The 27,814-nt window shown below is 50.7% G+C and overlaps 10 protein-coding genes across 10 annotated transcripts; 7 read left to right on the forward strand and 3 right to left on the reverse strand.

Moving 5' to 3' along the window:
- Positions 1–1,637: 1,637 nt before the first annotated feature.
- Positions 1,638–1,979, reverse strand: PpBr36_04741 (uncharacterized protein; the record flags this gene model as incomplete). Its single annotated transcript, XM_029891900.1, has 1 exon — positions 1,638–1,979. The coding sequence occupies one exon, from the start codon at positions 1,977–1,979 to the stop codon at positions 1,638–1,640; it is 342 nt and encodes a 113-aa protein (XP_029749294.1).
- Positions 1,980–3,282: 1,303 nt separating this feature from the next.
- Positions 3,283–3,639, reverse strand: PpBr36_04742 (uncharacterized protein; the record flags this gene model as incomplete). The annotated part of the gene is made up of 2 exons (XM_029891901.1): positions 3,283–3,479; positions 3,624–3,639. The coding sequence occupies 2 exons, from the start codon at positions 3,637–3,639 to the stop codon at positions 3,283–3,285; spliced, it is 213 nt and encodes a 70-aa protein (XP_029749297.1).
- Positions 3,640–7,437: 3,798 nt separating this feature from the next.
- On the forward strand, positions 7,438–8,115 carry PpBr36_04743 (uncharacterized protein; the record flags this gene model as incomplete). Its single annotated transcript, XM_029891902.1, has 2 exons — positions 7,438–7,579; positions 7,796–8,115. Coding segments are annotated over 2 exons (462 nt in total), but the record flags the coding sequence as incomplete, so codon positions are not given.
- A 1,767-nt stretch (positions 8,116–9,882) lies between these two features.
- Positions 9,883–11,921, forward strand: PpBr36_04744 (uncharacterized protein; the record flags this gene model as incomplete). Its single annotated transcript, XM_029891903.1, has 3 exons — positions 9,883–9,958; positions 10,057–11,538; positions 11,632–11,921. 3 exons carry the CDS (start codon positions 9,883–9,885, stop codon positions 11,919–11,921), a joined length of 1,848 nt encoding a protein of 615 aa, XP_029749299.1.
- A 477-nt stretch (positions 11,922–12,398) lies between these two features.
- On the forward strand, positions 12,399–13,029 carry PpBr36_04745 (uncharacterized protein; the record flags this gene model as incomplete). Its single annotated transcript, XM_029891904.1, has 2 exons — positions 12,399–12,445; positions 12,825–13,029. The coding sequence occupies 2 exons, from the start codon at positions 12,399–12,401 to the stop codon at positions 13,027–13,029; spliced, it is 252 nt and encodes an 83-aa protein (XP_029749508.1).
- A 73-nt stretch (positions 13,030–13,102) lies between these two features.
- PpBr36_04746 (uncharacterized protein) lies at positions 13,103–14,507 on the reverse strand (the record flags this gene model as incomplete). Its single annotated transcript, XM_029891905.1, is given in 2 exon segments — positions 13,103–14,258; positions 14,275–14,507. The coding sequence occupies 2 exon segments, from the start codon at positions 14,505–14,507 to the stop codon at positions 13,103–13,105; spliced, it is 1,389 nt and encodes a 462-aa protein (XP_029749301.1).
- A 1,215-nt stretch (positions 14,508–15,722) lies between these two features.
- Positions 15,723–17,057, forward strand: PpBr36_04747 (uncharacterized protein; the record flags this gene model as incomplete). Its single annotated transcript, XM_029891906.1, has 1 exon — positions 15,723–17,057. The coding sequence occupies one exon, from the start codon at positions 15,723–15,725 to the stop codon at positions 17,055–17,057; it is 1,335 nt and encodes a 444-aa protein (XP_029749300.1).
- Positions 17,058–18,540: 1,483 nt separating this feature from the next.
- PpBr36_04748 (uncharacterized protein) lies at positions 18,541–18,873 on the forward strand (the record flags this gene model as incomplete). The annotated part of the gene is made up of 1 exon (XM_029891907.1): positions 18,541–18,873. The coding sequence occupies one exon, from the start codon at positions 18,541–18,543 to the stop codon at positions 18,871–18,873; it is 333 nt and encodes a 110-aa protein (XP_029749303.1).
- Positions 18,874–19,886: 1,013 nt separating this feature from the next.
- PpBr36_04749 (uncharacterized protein) lies at positions 19,887–21,492 on the forward strand (the record flags this gene model as incomplete). Its single annotated transcript, XM_029891908.1, has 2 exons — positions 19,887–19,952; positions 20,035–21,492. 2 exons carry the CDS (start codon positions 19,887–19,889, stop codon positions 21,490–21,492), a joined length of 1,524 nt encoding a protein of 507 aa, XP_029749302.1.
- A 5,079-nt stretch (positions 21,493–26,571) lies between these two features.
- On the forward strand, positions 26,572–27,416 carry PpBr36_04750 (uncharacterized protein; the record flags this gene model as incomplete). Its single annotated transcript, XM_029891909.1, has 3 exons — positions 26,572–26,910; positions 27,050–27,131; positions 27,181–27,416. The coding sequence occupies 3 exons, from the start codon at positions 26,572–26,574 to the stop codon at positions 27,414–27,416; spliced, it is 657 nt and encodes a 218-aa protein (XP_029749349.1).
- Positions 27,417–27,814: the final 398 nt, after the last annotated feature.

Below are 27,814 nucleotides of genomic sequence, written 5' to 3' on the forward strand. Positions count from 1 at the left end.
CGACGCCACTAGTCCTTTGCCGTTGCAACATGAGTTTAACTCCCACTACCAACCTGGTGGGTGGAGCAACATAACGTCGTAATGTAATTGACCGCCAACGGCCCGCCCCCCATAGGACGACACTTCGTCAAGCGAAGACGAATTGAAGTTGAAGCATCTGGAATCAACAGCGATAGATTTTGGGAGATAAGGACCAAAATCCCTGTTTCGGCAAGTGGTCCGTGAAATTCTTCAAGGTATCCCTACCAGGTCTGGAGTCTAGTCTAGTCTAGTCTAGTTCGAGGATCTTTTTGAACTTGACCTGGTCGATCTCAAACGAAAAAAAGGCACGGCTGCGACAGCGCCATTGAATCAATTCGAATCGTGGTTGGGCCGCTGGAACTTGGACCCAGCAACCAAAGCTAAGCTAAGGCAAGAAGATACTTTGCAAGGTACGACGCAGACAGGCGACGTCCAATCCCAGTCGGCGCCGGCGTTGGTCAGGTGCTGGCACGCGGACGTGCCTTCTAGAACAAAACAGCCGTCGCTACAAAAACCGGTTTTGATGGCTGCAGATGCGACCAGTCAGATGTCTCGACTTGATATCTGCCATGTGCAGTAAGGTGAGTGAGAACTTTATTCAGACTGGACCCCCATTTTGTGTCACGCAAGTTGCCGCCATCCGAGTTCAAGCACCAACTTCAAGCATTGCCAAGCGATAAGCCCCCGGCTTGGCCGATTGCCACTCCACGCCTTATCTCGGGCCAGCCACCATATGTATGTAGTAGACAGACGCGACAAGAAATGCACACTCGTTGTCAACGACTTCTTTTTGACCTCGTTCGATCGATCATCACCGCGACGTCCATCGCCCTAATGCGATGCAAAACCCCGTTTCGCTCCCAGCTGGACAAAAGAATCATGTGTCGCTCCGAGCTGAAATCAAGCCTGGCTCCAGTCTAGAATTCAATACAGGCTGGAATCACCAATCAAATGACTCGCCTCCACACCCAAATGCACGCAAATTCTTTATGGATACGAACCGAGGCAGTTTTTTCCTTCGGCCGACACCCCAATCTGGCAGCTCGTTCCCCTTTCCCTCGTCGCTTGACACCCACAATTTGTGGCGAGAGCAGCCGCAAGCGGGGAGATAGCCCACTCGGTGCCGAATCGCCGGGCTGCGCCGACCAACAATGTTCCCATATCCAGTTTTCCATTGGAGAGATAACTCCGTGCTTCTTTTTTGTCTCCTTGTCTCCTTGTCCCCACGAGATAATGTCCTCCACGGGGAAACCGGATTGGGGAAAAAAAAGCTTTTCCCGACCCTCCTATGAGTTGTGATCCACCGGGCTTAGTAACAGATGGCCCGAGATTGGCTCTTTCGTAAAAGGTGAACGAACGCGTCAACGTCACGCGACAGCGGATTCGATGCATTTCTTGCAACCCCAGAAAGCCTCTGTTAAGAAGGATGGTTTAGAATAAAGACTAAAGGCAAAAATACCTTTTCCTTTTCTCTCTTTTTTTATCTTTATTTTTTCTTTTCTTTATTTTTTCTTTTCTTTATTCTNTCTCTTCCAAGTGCTGACCATATTGCGACTTTTACCAGCCAGCCAACCAAACCCCCAAATTTCAATGGCAGCTTCAACATATACAACTTATTAACTGTTAACAGAGTCATCAGAGCCATAACCCCCAGCTGCAGCAGTAGTAGCGGCAGGAGGTGCACCACCAGTGACACAAGATGAAGTAGTGCCGCTCACTACGTCGGAGCGAAGAACTAATTTGCCGCCCCGTCGGTGGCAAACACGGTGGCTAGCCCGGTTGCCAGCAGGGCTGATTGCACCCTGGGTATTATCAGTCTTGACCGAGGCAGGAGGTTGATAACCGCTGTTAATCGGAGCCGATCTAGCAACTAAGGCTCCGTTGTTGTGCATATCGCCGACTTGGGCATTGACCGACAAGGCAGTAGCCAAAACAGCGAGCAGGCGAAGAGACAGCATTTTTTGTGAGGGGCAAAAAAAAAGAAAATATATATACTAGTTGGGCTGGAGGCAAGGGTTGAAGGCGAAGAACAAAGTAAAGGCACAAGTAAAAGAGCTGAAATGGAGAGGTGGGAAAAGGAATCGGTATGGCTAACGTTGATAGTTTCAAACGATCAGTAAGAATTTGACGCACCTTTTATATATATTTTTCCCCTTATGTTTGTCCTACTGCCTTTGTCAAAACTGTTCTTTCTTTTACTGTAGCAGTAATTTGCATAAATCGCAACATAGGCATATATCCTTGTCCAGATTAATACGAAATTCGCCTTGTTTATGCCTCTTCTTTAACGAGTAATTTTTCTCCATCAAATGAAGATTTCTGCAAGGTTTTTCACATGTGTGAAAGGCATTGTGCCTTTTTTACATGCAGCTGACAGCCCTTGTTGACTCATTGGAATTTTTAACTTTGACAGATTTAATGCTCACGGCAGCAACCAACTTTCCATCCTATATTCATGGAATTATACCATTTTTCGACTCGCTCGAGGAATTAGACTGGGAAGACTGGGCAGATTTTCAAGTAGAGCAGGAATCGATACCATGTCGATCGCTTGACCCCTCGGCTGAGAACATTTCCCTGTTAAGGTCGGCTGTCGGCATGCTCTACTCCCAGATTGGCCCTGCTTATCTTCTTTGTCCTCATTTTTTTTTTTTTTCTTTCTCTGCCTTTCTGTTTCGTCGTTTTTGTCACTGCGACGCTCATCCTCTTCGGCGCACTCGAAATCTCTCAGCGATAAGTCCCTATCAGACCGGCTATACACAGCGCCTATCTATGCCAAGCATGATTGGGATTGGGGGTAGGTGGCGACAGTGCACATCCTGTCTAGCCCATCCGGTTGTTCGCGATAGTGATGCTATGACATCATGGACTAGATGCTATCAGCGCTGCCTTTCAAGCATGCCGATGGCGAGTGGAATGATGGTACGTCTTGCTAAGAACTTTTTTTCTTCGGTGTCCGACAAACTCCCTCTCGCGGCGCCCTGTGTCGCCCTTCACGCGTACACAGGTGTGCTGAATTGGTCTTGGCAAACGCGCCTTACGATGGTCAATTCTGCCATTATCGGAGTGTCGACGGGCTTGTCGGGCCCCCGCCAACACCACGACTCATCAATGATGCCCGGCGCATCATCCACTGAAACCCGGGGGTCCACGGAAGCTCTGCCAGTGCAGAGGGCACCAGTTGAAGCGACCGGGTTGAGGGCGACGCCTTTTCAAACACGTGACGACGGGTTGCCGTTTGGTCTCCAAGACGCGCCCAAACTAGCCGTTCATCAAGCCGTCGCAGTTGGCCGCCAGGGCTAGGTTCATGGCCATGGAGTCGCCCTCGACCAGGTAGGGCACGTCTATAACCTCGTCCCAGACCTCGCCGTCTCTTGTTTGGTAACAGGGGAGGCACCCCGGGATGACACAGGTCTGGATGGCCTCGGCAATGAGGACGGTGTCCACGTTGGTCGATGCTAGCGGCGTGCCAATGCAGAGTTACCAGCCAGTATAGATTCATGGTTCCTGATCAATCAACTTCATTACGGTGCTCCAGGCATGTCTTGATAGTACGAGTCGGCTACGAATCCCATCAGCGGGTCACGTTGCAAAAGTCGAACAAGGCCAAATGGCCATGGTCTTTTCATGTTCAGCCATGAGCTGGTCGATACCTTTCGTTTGTACGTATCGGACGGGACTACAGCATGCCATTCATGCAAACTCCGCCATTGCACCGGCTGAGCTCGCTGCGGCGGGAATACCACCAGTCCACCCTGATCTGGTTGACCGATCAGTTGACAGTGGGCGAGTTTGTGGAATACAATTTAGTGTTGGGTGGCATTCTGCAAGCAAAGCAGCGCATGAAAGTCGAACCTACAGGGGAGCGCTACTCCTCCTCTTTCAAAGGCGCCTCTCTTCCGGTACGTCGACCATGTCGATTTCATCATTCCAACAGAATATAGGTCAGGTCCTTCATATACGGGTACCTGGAGTCTCCGCTTTCAACGTACCAAAACTATCAACCAGGTCAGATGTTGTTTCATTCTCTGTGATATGGTCCAAGCCTTAATCATCTTGACCATCAGGACAATAAAGACTATCGATTCGTGTTTTATTCGCACTCCCAAATGAGTCTCCATGGCGTAGCTCAGAATTATGAAACATAAAACTAACGTCATGCTCACCCAAGGCGTTCCTCGTCATAGACCAAATCATGGATTGGCAAAATTACCCAAGATGAACATAACCTTTTGTCAAGATTATGTTTTATCTAATAGAAAGAGCCAAAACTGGGTGTTTCATTCTAGATCTTGCCAGTTGCCACTGGCTGCTGATGAAATGTGCGTAGGTATGACTCAGCATATGTACATGGGATCAACTCAAGTATGTCTCAACCACTGGTGATAATTGTATGTAAATTCATTGCCAGTTCCGACCATAAAGGCCAAGCTTGATTGAACCAGTAGTAGCAGCTGGGTAATTACCAAAAGAACAGTAAATAGCCTCTTTCATGGCATACAACTGTCCCGTAAAGACTTGAAATATCTGAACCTTCACGCAACCGTCTGTAAATCGACCCAAAGTAGTAAGACATCAGAAAGGTCAAAGTGGATCGAAGTAGTGGCCACCATGGTTAATAGACACTGAACACATAATGATGCAAGGATTGGGTTTCAACTGTTGGCGCCACGGGGGCAGTATTGCCTTACGTACGCGCCGTGAACACACGAATCGCGGCGTTGTGTCGATCAAAGGAGGTACAAGTAGCTGGATCCTAGTTGAGGTGAGATTTGAAGACAGTTTACACATTACTTTTGCCGGGGTACAGGCTTGAAACCACAAGAAGGGAGTTGGAGGATTCCACACACGCTGGTGATGTTTGAATATTGGTTGGAGATTTATCTCTGCTGGCTTCTCAATTTGTGATTTTTACGACTGACCGCAGTGAATACGTACAAAACAAAGCCTCACATAATACTGAACGCTTCAGCACAGCTGCTACTCGCATATGAGCTTTTTTAAAGTTTATCCGACGACTTGACGACGGACACGCTATCCATAGCGCCCTGTATATTCATTTTATCTATGGGCTCTGACACGCTTATTGTCGCGGGCAGATAAAGAACCGGCAAGGTTATCCGGGTATCGCATTGGCGCTTATGGGGGCTTTCCAGAAGGAAACCATATAATTGGGTAAGCGGGTCTCAAGTCTGATTATGATCCATTCGTGTAAGCAAGCTTAAAAATTATCCACATTATGCGGCGAACTACATATAAGCGGTAGAATGATGAAGTAAGCCAGTGCAATGACGGAGAATGCTGATCCACATTACTAATACATGATCCCAACGAGCTATGCAAAAACGAAACAATATACAAAGGTGCTTTTAAGATGCATTCAACCTTTTAAGATTGGAACTTATCAACCGCACATGAACTATAAGGCTGGTTCTTTTGGCTTACCTTCTTCGTACTTGCACCCTAAACTACGAATCCTTCTTCGTACTTCAGATTTGGTTTACAACTTTACATTGACTTTGATCTAAGCTGCCGGTACGCGCTTGATGTCTGCATTTGCAGCCAGTGTGCCGTGCGATAGCGCGGCTAGCTCACTTTAAGGGATTCGAATGCCCGCCCAGCCGGGGAATCGCGGACTCTTGATAGCTACTTGGTCTCTCGAGTCCCGGGCGGGTCAGATCCGTGAATCCCAACAAGCCAGAGGACAATACATGCAGCCCGGTAGAGATACTCAGCGGTTCAAGCAAACAACAAGAAGGACTGGAAGTATGGCACAGACCATTGGGAAAGGCCTAAGAGCAGAGTATGGATGACAGAAAAAGAAAAGCCAGAGATTGGCAAAAGTGGCAAGATCGTATAGAAGAGCAATCTAAATCGGGAGCGCTTGGCAGTCGGCTTGGCGACCTGCCTTGGCTCTTGGACGACACTAATACCGATGGCGAGAGGTGTTTTCTTAACATAGACGGATTTTCGGATAGAGTTGGCTGCAGCCATCTACTCTCGTCAACATTGAAATATATTTGGAAATTATTCCTTTATCTAGTTGGAATAACACGATTAGTCGTACTAAGCCAGTTACACCTTCAGATACAAAGAATAGATCCCGGGCCGAGTCAGGTCACGAACGGCCACCCCGGGACTTCATGCACGGCAATACGGGACCGGGAAAACCAGGGCCTGGATTCATGGCGCACGAGGTATGCAGGGTTGTCTATAAAAAACGGCTTTCTGCGCCACCTCGCTGTGCGACTTGTGCTCGGAGAGATTGAATCCTCTAGAGAGTCAGTTGAAAGCAAGGCAACTTGGTACCTATCCCATAAGCTTTAGGGGCGCCACGAATAGATCTAATCGCATTTGGTAGCAATATCTAGAGGCAGGTGGCTGTGTTCTGTGAGGCCCAGGGATGCGACTGGCTATGATTGTAGAATGTTCAGATCCAGACGGTTGAGGTAGTAGCTGGTATGTCCCTGTCAAAGAGTCAAAGATGAGCGGTGCTCTCCCGAGCCCCCTGTAGATTTGACTTTAATGCAAGCAGGAAGATTAGACGGGAAGACAAACAAGGATGATCGCTTTTTTATAGAAGATATAGAACCTCGTGCAAAGGCTTCATTGTATCCATTTTGCATATGTCTGATGTTAGATATGGCTTGTACGTGAACCTATCCCGACATCGGAAACGGCCACAGAATTTTAGCCTCGGCCATTCATCAGTAGCTGCATGCTAGTATGGAGAGTTGGTGCGTTGACTCAAATTCATACACCATAATGGGAAATGTATTGAGAGCGTTTCGCAAGACATAATGTCACTGTCTGATGGGCTACTTCCGCAAGCTGGAAGAAAACATAGCCGAGCTTGACATGCAAGCCCATCATAAAGCAGATGCGTCGACGCTGAGGATGAAGCAAATAGTAGGTGCAAGCCAGGACAACCTGAGTATCCGAGTGAATGGCGTCTAGGCAGACGAGGAGGCTTTAGGTCTGCGAGTATTGATCAGGGTAGACCCACCTCAATCCCATCATACTCTCTTGGCTGTACTACATGGCTGCAGGGTCCCTGCGAGAGCGTCAGGGCTCAAGGTCACCAAGTTGTTACAGGGTGACCATGGTGGTTAAATGACATCCAAGCTTGAGGGATATATCGCGAGCTGTGCTGGGAACTAGGCAACGCGCGAGTTATCAAGTCCCTAGTTTTGTTCTCAATCCACTTGCAAATTGCCAGGGGGAACAAAACAAAACAAAACAAAACAGCCTACCAGGATGCTAGGGCCCATTTGCGCTTTTGGAGCCAAATCGCCAAGGAAATAACCAGCTCATGGGGGTCCTATGGATGGCTTTTGCACGTGATGGGATGCTTTCAGGTCAAGTCTATTTGTAGAACATTAGCAGGACTCCACGTTCTTTACCGAATGAAAAGGTTGCTGTGGCGTAAAGAAAGTGGCTGATTCTCGGTCAGGGAATGGAGTCGGTTGGTTTCCCCTTGCCGCCACCCAATACACTGCTTGGCTCACCAGTCTAGAACTCTCGGCGCAGGTCCTGCCAAGGGAGGTACAAGAGAAAGGTCCCGGGAAACAAGACTTGTAGCTCACTTGGCCGCATTGCTTGGCCTCGGCGGCATGCTGACGTCTTGCTGCAAGTAATTTAGCTTGGCCAGACGACAAGACGTCAAGATGTCAGTTAAATGGAACTACGTCGACGAAGCTGTGCTAGCACATCTGAACACTCCGGTTGGTTATAAACCAACAAGAAAAAAAAAAAACAAATAAAGGGGTTGCAGTAAACAAGCCCACAATCTCATGGGAACCATTGAAAGCAGACCACGCTGCCACGTGCAAAGCCATCATTTCACGGATGCACCATTGCGTTAATGTCCCGACCCATGTGTTAAGGGCAGGCAACCCTTGCTCTACCGACGAGAACGATGGTCATTTTGCATACCCGATTCCAAAAGCGGCAATTAACCAGACCTTCTACGAGTTTGCCAGGTCCACCACTTTGCTCCTGGGACCAGTCAAAATCATCCTGCATGAATGGAATGATGAAATATTGGCCCAGATCACCCGCGGCCCCTATTCCTCTGTTCCCGCCCCTCAAGTTCGGGTAGGGATTTTTGTCCCAGAACGACGGGTCAAGTTTCTTCAAGCAGCCTAGAGTTTGGTTGAGACCGATGAGTAGGCGACAGACATGGACATGGTGGCCGACATGACTATATATACATTTGTATTATTAGTTTTCCAGGAGGTTTTGCAGACTAATTAATCATGGAATCAGGAAAAAGCTCTGCCTATGTCTTGGCTTGGTTTCTCTCGGTGTCAGGCTGAGACTGGAGCCCAGAGATAAATGACATTTTCTTCTTCTAGAATTTACATCGAATCATGAGCGTCTCAGGCCGCCGTAGCAGAAAGTAAGTATATGGTTCCCGGTGATTGGCAATCGTGGATTGTCGAGTCGGTAACCAAATGCAGGCAACCAAGGCGAATGGCGTGCATGTTGGTGGACACGAAGGATCCATTGGGTCGCGACTGTACGCACTTTCCGAGACTGTTTAAAACAAAAGCTGATGACCGAAAGGGGGGGGCGTGGGTGGCGCCGTGGAGAACTCTACAGTAGACCCCCAAAAAGTGCATGTCCTCTGTTCTTCAGCTTCAATGGAGGAGCCAAAAGATGGGAAGGCGAAACTGATTTGATTTGGCTACTTGGCATGTCGTTTTGGAAGGTGGGGTCATGTTTGGATAGCTAGCTTCCCATTACTGGGGACAATTCATACCCCAGCGGCCAATGGGTGGGTCCTGTGCTTGGCGTGTTCCTTGGCGGCAAGTGCTCCGAACCAACCAGGTGCGATTCAGTTTACACGTGGGTGGGGATTTGATCATGATAGGGACGACATGTCTAAGGCTGAGCCCGAATCTTGGACCTTTTATTTTTCTCGTTTATTCCTCTCTGCTTTGCTTATCGACCTCGGTCGACCCAAAAACACGCGCCAAGTGGCCAAGCAGCGGATTAAGAGATCCAAGCTAATAACAAGAGATTTTTCAAGAGATTTGCTCGAGTCCAAGACGGCAAGGTGGTCTTGTCGATTGGGCTTAGCACCCCTCCCCTTGGCAGAGCTTGAAAATAGGGAGCCAAGGCATAAGCCAAGGAATGTCCAACTACAGATAGAGTATCGACGCACGTGGGTAGTAGTCTAAGCCCTTTGGTTTTTTTTTTGGGTTTGACCTCACCTCATGCTTTAACCTTGTTTCCCGCCATTCAATTCTCAATTGCTAACTGCTGGGCATAGCCACATAGCTCCCGAGTCGAACCCAGCAAAAAAGAAAAAAGGATCAAGGTGTGGGGTTTCGTCATGACCGCCACAAGGCCCCATGTCTCTGTTGGTCTTCCTGCAGCAGTGCTTTTGTCGGTTCTCCCGCAGAAGGCTGATGGATCGGATTCGAGATTCTGGGTCGGTGTCAAATGTGGATTGGTTTAGTCGGGCGCTTTCTGCGGTAGGCGGGCATGCAACCACTTGCGTAGCACACAAACACCCCCTCCTCCCAAGACCTACCAGCAGCTCCTGGTAAGGTTACTCCGAGGTCAAGGGGTGGGGTGTGGGTTAAAGAGTTTGTAATTTGCGCGGGATCACTGACCTGCCATCCGACAATATAAGAACTCTGGCACCCTCGCTTTTCTTGCCTGCTGAACTTTACCTTGAGCCGTCTCCAGCAGGCAGGGTCAACTTTCTTCAGTTCTCTTCGGTCTTTTGAAGACCACAGCTTCACCACCAACAACACACGCCCTCCTCCGTCGACTTTGTTGATCGAACTGGTCAATTCCATCACCAACCTAGCTCGGTCCTAGTCCTGTTCATCATCAAGTCTTGCAAAGATGCTTGACCAGTACACCTACATCTTTGCCATTGGCACATTTTTTGCCATGTTGGATGCGTACAACAATGGCGCAAGTGAGTCGCCTCGACCCTAGATTTCTTCTGCTTTCTTCTGCTGTCTATCCGCATGGTGGTGGGTGATGTGAATCGACGCTAAACTAATTCCCTTGCAGACGACGTCGCAAACGCCTGGGCAACCAGTGTTTCATCGCGGTCCATCTCGTACCGACAGGCCATGATTCTGGGCACCATCTTCGAGATGGTGGGTGCCATCACGGTCGGAGCCCGCACTGCCGAAACTATCAAGAACGGCATCATTCCAAACGACGCATTTCGCGGTGACGCTGGTGTACAGATGCTCGCCTTCACCTGTGCCCTTGCCGGCGCCTCGACCTGGGTCATGTGGTGCACGAGGCACTCGGCCCACGTCTCGTCGACCTACTCGCTCATCTCATCCGTCGCGGGTGTCGGTGTCGCGACCGTTGGCGCCAGCAAGGTCCAATGGGGTTGGAACAACGGCAAGGGTCTCGGCGCCATCTTTGCTGGTCTCTTCATGGCCCCAACCATCGCGGCCGGCTTTGGCGCCACCATCTTCATGCTCATCAAGCTCATTGTCCACCTGCGCAAGGACCCCATCCCCTGGGCCGTCTACACCTCGCCCTTTTTCTTCCTTATCGCCGCCACCGTCTGCACCCTGTCTATTGTCTACAAGGGCTCCCCCGCCCTGGGCCTGGCATCGCGCCCCCCGGCATTCATCGCCGCTGTCACATTGGGCACCGGCTTTGGTGTCGCCCTCTTGGCCGCCCTCTTCTTCGTCCCCTTTGTCCACGCCAAGGTCATCAAGAAGGATTACACCCTGAAGTGGTACGACTTCCTCCAGGGCCCTCTCCTGTTCAAGCGACCCGCTCCGGCCGACCAGGACAACATCCTCGCCCGCGTTCCCAACTACGCCGTCGTCCAGCACGAGGAGGAGGAAGAGGAGCCCCACAGGCCCGAGGGTGTCACCAGCGCCTCCGGATCGCAGAACTCCAGCACCGACCTGCCAATCAAGTCCGTCGACGCTGCCGCCAACGCTGGCCAGGACTCGGAGAAGCAGATGGTCATGGCCGAGGCCGCCCGCCCGCAAAAGACTTACAAGGAGCTTCAGGAGGACGGCGAGCGCAAGCTCCACGCCAAGCTGTGCAAGGGCAAGGGCCCGCTGGGCTGGGCCATGAGGACCCTTCGCGACAACCCCATGGGCCCCGGTCAGATCTACGAGCGCCACAACATGATCCGTCTGCTCAAGCGCCTGCCTGCCATGGTTGTCGTCGGCGCCCTGTATGGTCTCCACTACGACATCCACTCTGCTCAGTCTGGTATCGCGGGGACGCCCGAGGGTGAGCGCATGGCCAGGGTCTACGCCAACGCGGCCAAGTACAGCAACGAGGTCGAGCACACCTACTCTTTCGTCCAGGTCCTGACTGCCTGCACCGCTTCGTTCGCCCACGGTGCCAACGACATTGGAAACTCGGTCGGTCCCTGGGCTGTCATCTACGCCGCATGGAAGACTGGCAGCCCGGCTGCATCAAAGGCGCAGGTTGAGATTTGGCAGCTTGCCGTTTTGTCCCTGACTATCAGTCTTGGTCTGATCACGTACGGCTACAACATCATGAAGGGTGAGTTTTCCTTTTGCCTGCACCATGAATTTTCCAACAAAAAAACAAAGCATTGGAAAGACAATTTACTAACTCTAAGCGATACAAAAACAGTCATGGGCAACAAGATCACCTACCACTCCCCCAGCCGTGGATCCTCCATGGAGATGGGCGCCGCCATCACCGTCCTCGTCTTCTCGCAGTACTCCCTCCCCGTCTCGACCTCCATGTGCATCACTGGTGCCACCGTCGGCGTCGGTCTCTGCAACGGAACCTTCAAGGCCGTCAACTTCCAGCGTGTCGGCCTGCTCGTCTTCTCCTGGATCATGACCATCCCCGTTGCCGGTACCATTGGTGGTGTCCTGATGGGCCTGATCCTCAATGCTCCTCATTTCACTTCATAGACGGGGTTTTTATGTTTGTTACTATTTCAAGTCTTTGTATACAAAAAGGGCATGTCTACCGGGTTATACACTTTGGACGATCCTGCTTTTTTTTTTTTTCCTTTGCTTATTTATTTGTTTTCTCCTCCCTTTGCATCTCAGGGTAGCGAATTTGGATTTATATCTCAGGGCATGATGTACGAGTCGATAGAGCCGGAGCAACAGGGTTGTTGGGCGACAGTGATACCATGTTATGCCAAATAAAATAAAAAATGATACAGTCATTCATTCACGATCACGCTCCCTTCCCTGTTGTGGATGTGCCTACTCTGTGCCCGGGATTGAAACAAAACCCCGGGATTGAAACAAAAAAACGCCCTCCTGGTTTTGATGTTATTAAACTTTAGTCTTTTGCCAAACCTCGGACCCGTTGGTGGCTTTACCGGATGGAACAGGCTCCTTCCCAAGTCGGCGGGGATAAAAGCAAGATCGGCGCTCATGCCGCAACGGCTTGTGACATATTTTACCGCAGCCCCCAAGTCATTGTATGTAACGGTCCGACTGGGCGCGCCAGCCAGCCTTGGCACCTCACCGCCGTGGCACAGCAGCCATATCCTCGCACTTATCTACCCGTTTCGGGGTCGCATTTTCTCCTGCCGGCAACCTACAAAGTTTAATATTAAACGCTTGGGCGCTTGGCGCCAATCCACTGCGACACAGAAAATCCCCATTGCGATTCAAAAAATCAAAGAAGAAAAAAAAAACAAACAACCCCTCATGAGCATTGTTGAATAAATAACTCATCCTATTTTTACACTGTGCACAATCCCATCGGCCAATTTTCACACACATACACACACACCCCCCCTATAATGAAGCCGATCTATCAAGCCTGCGCCTCCCTCGACGTCGCACCTCCGCCAGCTGGCCTGCCGCGGGCGAGCTGAGAACAGAGGCTGGGCAGCAGCAGCGTCTGAGGGGTGCCTGCTCAGGAAAGACGGACCCGCAGCGGCTGTGCCAGAGCAAGGACGACGAAGTGCCGGTGGTGGATGGCGTGCGCATGCTCGGGTTCGCGCCGTCGCGGGAGTACCTGTTTTGCGCGCTGGACCTTGGCGCCGTGCTCAGGTAAACATCTGGGGATATCGGCTAGAATTTCCCGCAACTTGCTTTGCCTTAGTTTCATATAACAACAAGATAGTTCATTACCTCTTGACCAGGTGCTTGACCACGAGCAAAGACTTTGGCTCGTCGTATATATAATACGAGTCTATCTCCACAGGCCCTGGTGTACTCGATCCTTTACCGTTCTCCGCCGACGGTTCGAAATCCTCATCTTGACCCACTGCAGACGATTCTACAGAACCTGTATCATCCCGTCCCTTCAGAGCGCTTTGCGGCGTGGAAGATACGTAAGCAGATGAGCCTTGGAGCTCAAAAGTCCTGGCGTCCGAATCTTCCAGCTCTGCCCTGTCATCTTCGGACCCGAGAAGGCTGTCGGATTCCATGGGGCCCAGGTTGAACTGGAAAAGCTCCGTCTTGACTCCCCGACGTACTTGTTCCCGCTGCCAAATGTGAAAGCCGATCGCACCCAGACACAACAAGGTAATCGCTGCTGATATGCCTATGTGTACCTTAGTCCGATCTGCGGACGTCAACTCGCTGGACAACTGATTCCAATGGGCCTTCCAGCTGCCAGCAAAGTCGAAATAGATATTTTTCTCGAGGTTGGTCTGATCTTGTCGAAGGCTGACCAGCTGCCTGCTGCCAGAATCGGGACCGGGCGCTTGCGCTATTATCGTGACGTTGTTGTCATAGTTGACGATGATGTAAGCAGCTTGCAAAAAAGCCCGACCAAAGTGAAATGCATTGATAGAGGGAAACGGTCTGCATGGGAAATAGGGCGTCGTGCTTTCGACGAGCGGAGGCTCCAGTTGCAGATTCAGGAGCATGAATGGGACTTTGATGTCGATGATCTTGCCAGTTCGACTCTCGAGGGAAAAGCGCATCCAAGCGGAAGAGTTCACGATCCTTTCATAGTATGGATCCTTGGTCTTCCACAGGTAGAGCTTGAGGTGGTCGTCAAAGACGACAGGTAGGTGTTCGGCCGCCGCTTCACAAGTCCCTAGGGGCATGTACAAGTAGGGAGCTTCCGGGGAGATGGCCATCACAGCACTGCCATCCCTTCCTCCCATCAACTTTGTGAACCCAGCGGCCGACCAAGGCCCCTCAGCGCCGGCGGTGTTCCGGTCTAGACCTCGGTACACAGACTCGGGTTGCGATATGCTCTTGAACGGGGAGGCTCCCGTCTCAAAGCCGATCGCGACGTCGATCATAAAGACCGGGGTAAAGTCTAAGCCTCTATGGTTGAACTCACCGTAAATCGCCGACGACAAGTGAGCGGTCGTAGCCGCCATAAGTCATGGACCCAGATATCTCCAGCAGTACGCTCCCCATGTGCATGGCAAAAGATTTCGAAGCGATTTTGCTTCGGATCTGGAACTGAGATATGAGCGATGGTCGAAAGGGAGGGCCAGAGTATCCGGCATAAGGTTCGGGGCCTATACCGAGGATCCCCACCGAGGTGGAATAGTTGTAAAATCTTGACATGTCGTTATAAGGCTTGTCGACTGCCAGTGAAAGGTTGGGGATGCTGCACCAGCAGGTTCCCGCCGCCGCTCAAGGCGGGGTAGAAAATGTCCAGAAAAAAACCGTCGGAGAGCTTTTCAGCGCCATTCGGGAAACGATACTAGGAAGGGAGCGAAGGCACATAGTGACCGGTTGTGTTGGCAGACCAAACTTGAGTCTTGAGATGCGGACTGGGCCAAAAGCCTCTAAACTCGGGTCCTTGGCCAAAGTCGGTGGACCATTCATTCATGAGCACTGGCGGGTCGGCTGGCAGTTGCGCGCTGGCATGGCAGCAGGGGGCAACGAGTGCGATGAGGGCAATGGTGGTGATGCTCCTCGTTGGAGCAGGCCAGAGCCATGGTCGCATCATGGTTGGCCTTTCAACCATGCAAATGGGCAGGTCTCCACATTGACGCGGAGAGGACGCGACAATGGCAAAAGAAAAGCTAATAAATAGTGTTATATTTCGCCAATCGCGAAATCACACATGATGATTAGGTTAGTACTTCAGTTGTTGAGTAAAGTCATTGGCTCGAAGCAAATCACGATTTTCCTGGTCCACGTCATCATGCTGGTTGTGGCAGAAAGAACGTGATTGGTCCTGTCGCACTTCGCTTGTCTTTCGTCAGCCGTTCCATTATTTTGCCATTTTCTTGCGCATCTTGCCCAATCAGTTGCTTGGGTTCAAATGCTCCCAGGATTCGAACCTACATGTAGGCGCAATTGATCGAATCCCGGGGTACTCCCTCCCGGGCTTATAATTGTTACACTATACCCCCAAAAGACGAAACCTCCCGTCAAACACTAATGCCAGTGACTTCGGTAAATATAGCCTGCAACAATTGATGCCTTTTTTTGGTCCGCCGAGTATGCCAAGGATTCAAATCATAACCCCCGCACCGCTTACCTTCCATCTCTGGTTACTCTACTAATTCTCATCCTTGATTGTAGTTGCAGCGAGAGCCGTGATGGGCTGTCTATGACTGTCTTGACTGGGATAAGACGCGCCAGAATTGGCAGGCAAATGCATCGACCCCTCTCTCGGCTTGCGACCCGAGCTGGAGATTCATCACTACAAATTGGCCCCAAGTCAACGGTTGTCATACTCCAGCCGTTCGAGATTCTTCCCTTGCAAGGAGCCACGAGACAACCCAAAGACTACTTCCTCATATAGTCAGCTGACAATAGCCGCCTATCATGAAGTCCTCAGCGATTGCGGCCATCTACCTCCTCTCGGGCTTGGCTACGGCTTCGGCGGTTGCTTCCAACGCCCCACGGGACGAAAAAGTCAGCTTTGATGGCCACCAAGTCTTCCGCATCACCGATGCCCCTCGCGGTATCGAAAATGAGCTAAGCGATTTCTTTGCCACACGCTCCGGCCGTAGCGTCGACGTCGTCGTCCCGCCCAGTGAGGTGTCTTCCTTTATGAAGCGGGGGCTCAACACTCAACTGCTCGACGTTGATATTGGCGAGAAGTTCCGTCGTGAGGCCGAGCCTGGCTCCTACGACCGCTCCCTGCACAAGCGCGGTGATTTACCGGACCTCAGCTGGTACGACTCCTACCACCCCTACGACGACCACCTGAAATACTGGGAGGATCTCCATGCGGCTTTCCCCAACAACTCGCGCATCTCCGAGCTCCCTGGAAAGTCGTACGAGGGCCGTTCACTGCATGTGTTCCAGATGTGGGGGGACAAGGGCAAGGCTGGCGACAAACCGGCCGTCCTCTGGCACGGAACCGTCCATGCTCGCGAGTGGATCACCACCATGACAGTCGAGTACCTCACCTGGCAGTTGATCAACGGGTACAAGAACGGAAACTTGAACGCCACCACTGCTCTGGACGAGTTCGATTTCTACATCGTACCGTTCCACAACCCAGATGGTTTCGTCTACACCCAGACCACGAACCGACTCTGGCGCAAGAATCGCCAACCAAGGAGCAACACGACCTGCATCGGAACAGACAACAACCGGAACTGGGACTACGAATGGAACTTTCCTATCGATGACGGACAGGTTGCCAGCGACCCCTGCAGCGAAACTTTCAAGGGCCTCACCGGCGGTGACACCCCCGAGAACCAGGCACTGGTGTCGCTCTCCAAGGAGCTCGCGGCGCGCCCCAAGGGCATCCGCCTGTACATCGACTGGCACAGCTACTCGCAGCTCATCCTCCTTCCCTGGGGCTTTTCGTGCGATCCCGCCCGGCTACCGGCGAACCTGCCTCGCCAGCGAGAGGTGGGTGCTGGCTACGCCGGTGCAATCGATGCCGTGAGCGGCAAGCTCTACGAGGTCGGCCCCTCGTGTGAGATTCTCTACTACTCTTCCGGCACCGGGAGAGATTACCATCACGGTGCGCACAACGCCACCTTCAGCTGGAGCGTTGAGCTCAGGCCCGGACGCAACGCCTCTAACGGCTTCGTCCTGCCGCCCCAAGAGATCAAGCCGACTGCTGAGGAGCACTGGGGTGGTATTCAGTGGGTTCTGAATGATATTCGTAAAGATGGAAAAAGCGGTGCGCGGAGGGCCTGATTGATAGTTAACGTTATCATGCATACAATAACCGATTTTGTTCACTCCACACCGCGTTTGAGATGCGTTGAAATATTCATTGGAGGAGATGATCTTGGGCTGGAAAAAGGAATTCTTGTATCAAGAAAATAGAATAGACTAGCAACCGAGTTTTTAGATGCACGATGATCTCGATGTTGTCTATCCCAAGGTCGAGAATGCTGCGTTTGATCAAGTGTGCTTGCAGGTTGACGAATCCTGTTTTTGCAGTCATGGACGCCAACACAACTAGATTCTATAAAAGCCACGGTTTCATACTTACAGGCTTATCGGCGTGCCAATTCTTTTTGTACCTGGCGGAATGGGACTCTCAGAGCCCGCTGACGAGGCTGAACAGTCCGAGTCCAATAGACCGCACGTGTAGGGCTTGTTCAAAATTTCAAATAAAGGCTCCTTTACCAAGACTGGTTTGAAAAGGCTGGTGGACCACTGGAAATTAGGCGTATGATTTGAAAATTGACCTTTTTGCATCCGTCGACAAAGCGACCTGGTTGCAGCTTGTGTTATGGTACATGACAGCTCTGACGTCTTTTCCAACCACTCCCACTAATAGTATTCTAACAGTCTTCCTCACTGCCGTGACGGCTCAGTTTACAATGTCTGCGCTAGAGATCAGCCTTGAGCATGTTAGCAAAATGAGAGCAGGGATAGTTGGCATGGTCATACCGCAGCGTTCAACTCCCAAGTTGACTCGTTGCAAACTTGCCAAATAGCTCGAAACTGTTTGGAAACAAGAAGGAAATCATCGCATGTGGTCTCGTCGCATGGTGCTAATGGTTGTGGGCAACAAGTAGAAGAGGTCAATATCCGACGACCCACGGCATCGGGTAGGCTGCCACCTAGTTCTAAGCTTCTTCTAGCCAACGCAAAGCCTCGACAACCCAAAGGCAAGGTCACCAGGCCAGTCCACATCGTACGAGAACGTCAAGTGGCAATCAGCATCAAGACTTCCCCGAGCTCCCCCAGCGAGCTCCTAGCGGGATCCTCACATCGCCTAAGTACAAGATCGTGCCCCTGATTCTATCGTTGGTGGCGCGACGGCGCTTAAATAGGCTCAAGCCAGGAACGCAAGCTGAGCCGGTTGGTTATACAGAAGCGTCTTCTCAGCTTTCAGCTCCCATTTAGGGCTAACAAACGGTCCAGGCTAGTCGATTCCAGACGCATCTATTGATTTGTTCGCTGGTAGGTCTGATGGACAGCATACTATGCTGCACCGCGGTCGTCCAGTCATTTCTTTTGATGAAGCGAAGGTGAAGTATAAGTAGAGTGCCATATCAGTCATTTTGAGAAAGGGTTTTGTATTATCCGCAGACTCCAGATAAACGCCAGGTCTCTCTCTCCATATATCTCTCTCATAAGCGAATATACTGCAGGGTTTTCTACTGAGCCATACAGGAAACTTCCAAACAATCCCTCTCCTTTCCAAACCCCCGCCTCAAAAACAATGCAGCTTTCGTCACTTGTTGGCCTCCTGGCCCTGGCCACCTCCATCGCAGCCCAGGCCGCCACCACCAAGCCCTGCGAAGACAAGCAGCGCCTGTACAGCGCTTGCATCGCATCCAGCGGCGGCACCGGCGGCTGCCACGCTGCCAGACTCAACAGAGAACAGTCAAGGGACTGCATCAAAAACTGCGACACAAACGCCGGCTACACGCTTTGCCTCAAGGAGAGCCAGTGCGAAACCAAACGCGACAGCTGCATGAGCCAATGCGACACGCATCGGGACCAGTGCATCGCCAATGCGCAGGCAAAGTTCGGCCCTCCCGAAACCAATTAGTTCCCCACAACTCCCTTCGGCGTGAGGTGGGGGGGAGGAGCTCTGGGATAGGACATTGTTGATCAGGGTCAACAGCAATGAGGGGGCAAGGCTTTGGATATAGAATGGTAATATTTCCCTCCTGTATGAACTAGATTGTGCTACCTAAGCGTACATAATTGGAAAAAAAAAGTCGTAATGTCTGCACAACGCATCTGTTTGATTACTTTTCTTGTTGAATAGAGCCGTTTGTGTCTCCATAATCCAAACGGTGCCTGACGGCCCTATAAGGCGAACTTGGTCGGAAAATTAGATGCCCGATTAAAACCCGAAAAAAAATAAAGATACTCCCGAGGAAGGGGTTCGTTTGAAACTACGGATAATTCTTGGGGCCCCATTGGGCACGTGATCGGGGCATAATCGCAGTTATGTTCCCCAAAGACTTGTTTATAGATGTTACTGCCACCTTCACATCCAATAAGGTAAGGCAGTTTAAAAGAAAATTTGCTACAGTGTAAACTCGCTTTTCCGTAAAATCAATTGGGGCGGGTTCATTAGCTGCAAGGGACGGTCCAAATCATGACGCTATTTAGCAGTCGGTTCTCGTTTTTCACTGCAGAGATTGTGGCTTCAACTGGGATTCCATTTTTCTACAAACCTTGAAAACAGTGTGCTCAGCCTATGTAACAAATAAGCAAATACGTAACCACCCCCTTTTTATTTTCGGGTTGCGTTTTAAGCGGAGATTCGGGATTCACTTCGACCCCGATGGTTTCGGGCCCATCTACCATAGTGGAATCCGATATCCTGGTATCTTATACGACCCCAGAGATACGGCTTGTTTACTGGGGTGGAGAGTTATTGTCCTGCCGACTTTAAAAAGCAGTACCGCGCACACGCAACCGGATACGACCAAAAAAAAAAAAAAAACCAAACAAAATTCATCCCAAGTACGCTTTTCTTTCCCCTTGGCGACTTTTTATTACATAAACTCCTTGACTGTTACTCACGACTCCTCGCCAGCCAGCTTCATCATGGATGAGCTCGCAGCCACCCAAGGCCTGTCGTTCAGGCACGCGATAGGACTGCTAGCTGCTATTGTACGTATTTTTGGATCCTCCCCCTCCCCCCCATTGTCGTGGTTTGCCTGTAGCCAGGGAGATGTCTCTAACAAAACACCAGGCCGTCATCTACCGGCTCGGCCTCATACTATACAGGAGCTACTTTGATCCTCTGTCCAAGTTCCCAGGCCCCAAGCTTTACGCCATCAGCTATTTGCCGTATATCCTCAGGAACAACGTTTACGGTACATTTTACAATGACGTTAAAAAGCTGCACGACAAATACGGCCCTATCGTCCGCATCAGCCCCAACAGGATTTCGATGGACGGCTCGATCGCTTGGCAGGCGGTATTCGCTCGCCGTCCTAATCAGCCCGAGTTCGGAAAATACGCTCCCTTTTACAAGTCCCACGGCGACGTTGTCGGTATTTTTTCAGCACCTCGAGAACAACACCGTCTTCAGCGCCGCATCATGGGGCACGCGTTTTCGGAAGCGGCTCTGAGAGAGCAATGGCATCTTATCAAGAGATACGTCGACCTTCTCATGATGCGCTTTGGGGAACTGGCTGATGCCGACAAGCCAGCCAACGTGACCCGGTGGTATAACTACTTTACGTTTGATGTCATGGGCGATTTGGCATTCGCCGATCCTTTCAACTCACTCGAAGCTGGCAATTTCCACCCGTGGATCGCCATGATCTTCTCGTCTGTCACAACGTTGTCTCGACTGCATCTGATAAGGCAGTACCCAATCCTCCGTCCGTTCCTCGGGCTCCTGGTAAACATGGAAGATTTGAAACGCGCCGCAGAACATGAGAGTCTCACCGTCAACAAGGCCGAGAAACGTATCGCGATGGGGACGGCCACAGATCGCAAGGACTTCATGTCGTACATTTTGCAGAGAAACTCGGGCGAGAAGCAAGCCATGTCTCACCGTGATTTGCTGACCAACGCCGAAGGTTTTATCGTCGCCGGTTCCGAGACCACCGGCACGGCGCTGTGCGGCACTACTTACCTCCTTGGACGGAACCGCCGTGCTTACGACAGCTTGGTCTCCGAGATACGCAATGCCTTTACGACCGAGGAGGAGATCGACATGATCAGCACCGCCAAGCTCGTGTATCTGCACGCGTGTCTGGAGGAAGGCATGCGCCTGTACCCCCCGGCGGTCGAGACCCCGCCGCGCATCTCGCCGGGCGACTACCTGAACGACGATCTGTACATACCCAAGGGCACCATGGTTTCCGTCCATCAGTGGGCGACGTACCGGTCGGCCGCCAACTTCACCGACCCCGAGACCTTTGCTCCGCAGCGCTTCCTGCCCCCGACGCATCCGTTGTACGAGGAAAAGTACGCCTCGGACAACAAGAAGGCCTTCAGGCCTTTCTCTGCGGGGCCCAGGGACTGCATCGGCAAGAACTTGGCTTATGCCGAAATGAGGGTCGTCATGGCCAGGATGCTTTGGAATTTTGATTTCGAGCTGGCGCCGGGCCAAGCCGGGTGGATGACAAACCAGCAGGTTCTCAATATTTTCAAAAAGCCCGATTTGAACGTCAAGTTCACTCGCGTTTCGCGCTGATAGTGGACATGGCACTGGGGTTGGCATCCCGCTTGAACAGATGCCACGCGCGATCCGGGGTGCTGTACGTGCAAGGTACCCACTTGTCCACGCAACCCTTTCGTTTGTGGTATGGAACAGATTGCAAATAGCTTCTTCTTTTGTACTTAGAAAGAAAAACAGAGATCAAACATGCATTTGCTCTACCTTGTGTCTCAAGCCAAGTCCCTACGCATAGGCGGGGGCCTGTGAACAGCTCGCACTCCCAAAAGCTCTCAGAAAAAAAAAAAACAAGTCAGCAACTCATCGGCGTCCGGTGATGGGAACAGGGCCACAGTGTGAGGCGTGACACCTCCGACGGGAAGGTTTGAGCCAAAAGCATCATCGCCAGGCAACACTGCCAGCAAAGAAGCCACAAAGGAGAGTGCTGTATACGCCTGGGATGCATAAAACGCTTGAAACCGAGATAGAGTATTCAACTAAGAGCCTGATCGAGTGGAGTTAAACTACGTCGTGGGTTTAGCTACTATGTGCAGCAGGGGACGGCAATGTAAGCTTATGGTCGATTTGGGTGTGCAGAAAGAAAGACGACAACTGAGAATTTGAGATTAGTTTCAGCATTGCATGATTAGCCCTTTATATCTCTTTTTTCACAGTCCATGTTATTCGGCCTCGATCGGTAAACTTCCGCGACCAGAACGTTAACTGATTAATAGTTTCAGAGTGTATAGTATATGAGTAAGTGGGTATGAAAGCTTGTAGCTGCTGTCGACGCTAACATGACTAAGCTTGTCCATCCTGCAAGCTAATAGGATGGACATGAAGAGAATAACCGCTTTGTAAGGTCGTTTTACTCGGGAGGTAATAAATACATTTTTTCATATATCTCGGGTTTATCGGCTTCTGTACAGTGACATGACGCCTGTTAGGTGATCGCCTGGATCCCATATGCAAAAAGGCCGGATCAAAGCAGTTAACAGTCAATTGGTACTTGAAAGTCCTCCAGCAAGATCTTGAACTGGTATTATGGTGGCACCAATGATGTAGATGCATGCACGGGGGCAAGGATACGAGTGGCCAATGTCCGACTGCTGCACGCCTAACGTGATAACGGATAACCAAGCTCGAAAGAAATAAAAGTTAACGGAGGTTTTTCCATGCTTATCTAAGTGATGAAGTCGGGAATAATCTATAATACGTACAACTTGGAGCTAATATACACGCGGACCCATCACCTGGGCGTGATACTCAATTTTCCAACTCCTCTCTTTACGAAACGCAGACTTCTGAAAAGGCCGTCGGGGCCACGGGCGTTGTCCACGACTTTTTTAATACACAGCCTTTCGTCGGCAGCCCAAAACAAAGCCTTTTACTCGGACCGGTTCCTTTCGTTGCCGTTAAAAAGGGTCCGTATGTTTACGTCGTACAATGCGGCATAAAGCAACCCTTTTTCGTCAACAACCTGGTCGTAAATTAGCAGCCTGCCCTCCCTTCCATAGTTCCGACCGTTTATTTTGGGGGTTTAACGCAGGCCCGGTCCGGCCAATCGTTAAAGGTGTTCCGCAAAAACTAAACCGAAATTCCTGGAATAGCTATATCGTGGTTATTCTTTTTTTGCATGTTTTACATCAAAAGACCGTTTAGCTACTTTGTGGAAACGTGAGGCAATATATAACGTACCTTTGAGCGGTTGTTTGTCGAAAAAGCTGTGTTTTTGCAGGTCCACCCGTTTGCCTCCCAGGTTGGAGGAGGACACTGTCAAGCGCGTTTAAGGACTGAGGGGCAGGAGATACTCTGCTCAAATTCGCCAACCTGGCTGGGGTCAAACGCGGAAGAAATTCAATATTCGAGAGCAACATGTTGCCGACAAACATATCTCCGCTCGCGATGTAAGCTCAAATTGGTTCAGGGATGAAAAAGTCCTTGGTCTTTTGCTGTAAAAGCTCCGATTTTCATTCTATTCTCATAAATCATGCGGCGGCAATGCTCAACATCCCAGGCGCCCTCATCGGCTCGGAAGATCTCTCACGTCTCGAAGCTCCAGGCCAAGTGAATCCCATATTCAAATTATGTTAAACTCGGTCATGGTTTGGCAGTATGAAATCCACCAAGCACATGGCGGGACTGCTTGCATCAACCCCTTCAGCTCCACTGTCGTATCGTTCTCCGTGGAAGCAGCTTCCGCCCTCGCCGCGCGGCAACGCCACATCATTAAAACCAGCAGCAACTCAACCCTTTGTCGTTTCGCTTTCTGGCGTCGCTAACCCTCAAGGCGGACTCCCCCGACTTTTTGCTAGGCTGCTTCACAGGCAGTTGCTTGTGGAAAGTGGGGTTGCTGTCCACCTTGTTGAGAACTTGAGATTTGAATATCCGTTTGACACTTTCTGCGTTACCCACTGATGTGCAATGACAATTTGCTTAGACTAGTATATCCCTAATCAGTTCTCGGGCAATGCATGAACATGCAGTACGTGGCATCTGATCTTAATGTCGACGAGCGTGGCTCCGTGTTGTTGTTCATGATGCAGATCACGGCTGGGTAGCCTCACGAAGCTGCGTCACCTTACCAAAAGCTTAAGGCCAACCCATTCAAGGATAATATCAATGAGCAGAATTGGTTATCTCTGGCAGTGGACCTGTGAATATTACGTAAACTTTCCGCCACGTAGCAACAGCCATTTCTTTTCCAAACGTTGTTCATTTTGCGTATATGCAAGAATCTCATGACCTTGTAGCATTAAACTGTGCATAGCTTGCGTTCTCTTCATGGTAGTCTGTGAATAGGGATCTGCAGCAGCAAAGGTTTAACCGATACAAGTCCCTCAAGCCTGTAGACTTGGGTTTATTATTTGCAGCACGCCTAATGGGCAATCAGAATTCAGAACTCAGGTACTTGAGTCTTTGCCAAGAAAAAAAAAAGTATCCCCCGTAAATAAATTAGGATATTTCGTGAGTACTGACGAGCCAGTATTTCACCACTGATAGTACCAACTGGTTTCGCCAAGGATGGAAGATGGAGGCTGGTATTTGCCTAGTCTACATCAAGACAGCATGATTGCCGGCTTAGGTCTCCTCTGGTTACGGGCTTGAGAGTGAGTTCTTCTTCGCCGAGACGACAGAGTACACTCCAGTTCTTGATGGCTAAGCTGTCTCGTCGACGCAGTTCTTAGATGTCATGTTCCTGGCGAACTGCGGTTATCACCAACATACGAAAAGAAAGATTATCACTTTACAGATATCGAATGGGCCCACCCTCACTCTGTGGCCAAGGAGTCCTGATGCTGACTATGGCTAGTTTCTGACTTTACGAAATAGTTGCGAGAAAGTCAAACAGGCGTTACCGGAAGCGCGATATTGCTTTGCCCCTCCTGAATTCCAGGAGAACATTTATTGTTCATGGGACAACCAGGTACTCGGACCCCCTAAACTGTTTCTGGAAAGTGATGAAAGATCTAACATCTACCATCTTTGCAAAGTAAATCTTTGCGGATTGAAGGTTCATCACTGGTTCTCGTCTTCAAGAGCCTAACAACATCCCATGGTCAACAAAAGATCTTGGTTTCGGGGAGCGACGGTATGGCAGCAGGTGTCAAGAAGAAAAAGTCCTTTCAGAGTTCATCGCCTCAAGCCTGCCAGCCGTGTAAAGCATTTGTCACAGTTGCAACAACTCCTGAACGGTTGTCAAAAAGCTCCTGACTCGAGCTGGTCAATCACGTAGAGCTTTGTCATTACCTCGTCTTTGTCAAGACATGGAAACCCTGATGTTGCGGTTGATTCCTCTACAAGCTCTTAGCCTGGCAAAGATACTTTTGGGCGGCGGACAATGGCTCAAAGAGGCAGGAGTAGCTGGCGGTATAGTCAGGTTGTCCCTTGAGCTGAGACTCCTCGGAAAAAAGGAGGTTTAATTGAGCAGACACAAGCTTTGAGGCTAAGCCTTGTGGCTTGTCAGGGGACATGATCTCAGTTTGTTTCGTATGACAGGAGAAAAAATGTTTTTTTTTTTTTTTTTTTTTTGCAATTCAGCTGTCACGACAAAGCATAACAAAGGCGGCGGAAAGCTACCGGAATGTGATTGTTCTCCGTGACCGTTCACGCCGGCGTCCCACGGGAAATCAAATCGGCAGATTGGGCACCGGTCGGAGGGTAGCCGAATACTACGGCAGGTGTTGTTAGAATGAAGGTTGTTCCCCAGATTTAAAGGAATAATCGTTCCGTGCGCTAGTGAAATGGCAAAGGCCCTCTGGGCGGGGGCAAAGTGGATTACTACTTCGTACAAGAATGTTGCGCTGGGCACCCTGTGGCTGACTTTTTGTCGTATTTTATATGAGCAGCTAAATTTTTTACAATTCAAGGTTGTGGTGGAAGCGACTCGTCCATACCTAGCAGTATAGCAAGGTTGAGAAGATGGATTCTCTGGTGTCCCGGTAGTAAAAAAAGAAAAAAAAAAAAAGAAAAGAAAAAGAAAAACGCAATAAACATACTAATAGAGTTAATGCTATCACCAGCTGGTACCAAGATCAAAATACCACAATTCACACCCCCGGGCGATGCTTCCCCCTTAGACCGTCGCCATTTGCACACCGTACTATAAGCCTAGTCTACATCCTTATTCATTGTATTGACAAAATGACAGAGGGCTGGTTCAATTAATGCCTTCGGCAACTGCCGTATTCAAGGTCTCATCCCGACAGGTCTTTGACTGTGGGGAAGATTCTCGAGGTCTAGATAACGCTACATAGCCAGAGTTGGTAAAGAAATGGGAATTCCTGCTGGGTCTTGATGTGAAAGCCCAAGGGAAGGGAAATTGCGCCAAGGAAATTGGCCTCGTCTTCTAAAGTTTGTTTAGATTGACCTCGGCCGCAGCTGGATGGAGATGAAAGATTGAGGCTGCATCCAGATAGATTTTGGACGCTTGCTGTGGAAGAAGGCCTTGACATTTCCTAGCAGAGGGAGTTTGAACATATCTTCTCCTCACCTCCACCCGCCAGCTTAGTCTCCGTACTCAGACACTCTCTTTTATACAAACAAAAGCTCTCTTTTGTCTCCAACTTTCAAATCTAGTTCACTCACCAACTCACTTCTTCCCTGCTCATCATCGGCATGCTTACCTCGACTGTCTTCGCCATCGGAGCGGCAGCTCTTCTCGGCCAGGCTCAGGTTGTCGTCGGTCAGGCCGACATCAAAGCCGTCTTCCGGGCCGCCGTCGCCAACGAGAACTGGGCCACCGCCGACATCACCAATGACCCCTTCTACGAAACGCCCTCCAACTTCTCCACCGAGACCTCCAAGCCCGGCGACCTGCTCCGCTGGCAAGACCTGACCTATGCGCAGTTGGCCACCAACTTCACGCGCGTTCCCCGCGGAATGTCGCTGTCGCGCTTCACCTACGTGACCGAGGATAAAGACCGCAAGCCGATCCCGTCCAGCGGCTATTTTTTTGTTGCCCTTTTCGCTGCCCCAGGGCCAGGAGAAGTTCCGCACCATCGCTTGGGCACACGGCACAGCCGGCAACTCGCACAAATGCGCGCCCAGCAACAATTTGCAGCTCGATTACGCGTGGCAGGCACCTTTCCTATAGGCCTCGCAGGGCTTCGCCGTTATTGCCACCGACTACGCCGGCTTGGGCGCGGCGATCCCCACCACCTTCCAGTACGAGGCAAGTGATTTGCACGCTGCAGATGTCGCCTATTCCGTGGTTGCCGCGCGCAGGCTCCTCGGTGCCCGCCTTACGGACGAATGGGTGGTCGCCGGGCCACTCCGAGGGCGGCATGACTGCGTGGCGCACCAACGAACGCCTGGTCCGCGATGGTCAGGAGGAGCTCCTCAAGGCCGGCAACAACCGCTATATCCCGTGGATCAAGGCCCTCTTTGACGGCAACGTCCCCGCACAGGGCTGCAAGAAGCCGGTGCTTGCCAACTTCATCAGCAACTACCGCCGGGATTAAGCCGTTTCTTTTGGAAGGCTGGAAGGGGTTGACTTTTTTATCCCCCAATGATCAATACCAAAGATCAATGACCGGCCTGGGCAGCAGTCCCCTCACAACTCGGAATTTGGATGTTTCACGACCAAGAAAGCTTGATGGAGCTTTCTCTATTAAGACACCACGCATGGATGTTGTTTTTCTTTCCTTTTAACGAGCCAAGAGATGGCCCTTTTTATCATACGGGGAACAATGCGGCAAATTGGGCGCTTGGTGGAAATGATCAAAAATATATACAGCAGCGTTTGTCGTGGCTTATTTTGAGCTGTAGACCGAACCAGACTAGTACAGATAAATCAACAAATGGCCGATGACTGTACTCAACTGTCCCAAAGTAGCAATTAACTATCAGCGTGACCGTC

The sequence above is a fragment of the Pyricularia pennisetigena genome, chromosome 6 (assembly GCF_004337985.1).
Source record: "Pyricularia pennisetigena strain Br36 chromosome 6, whole genome shotgun sequence".
Lineage (NCBI taxonomy): Eukaryota > Fungi > Ascomycota > Sordariomycetes > Magnaporthales > Pyriculariaceae > Pyricularia > Pyricularia pennisetigena.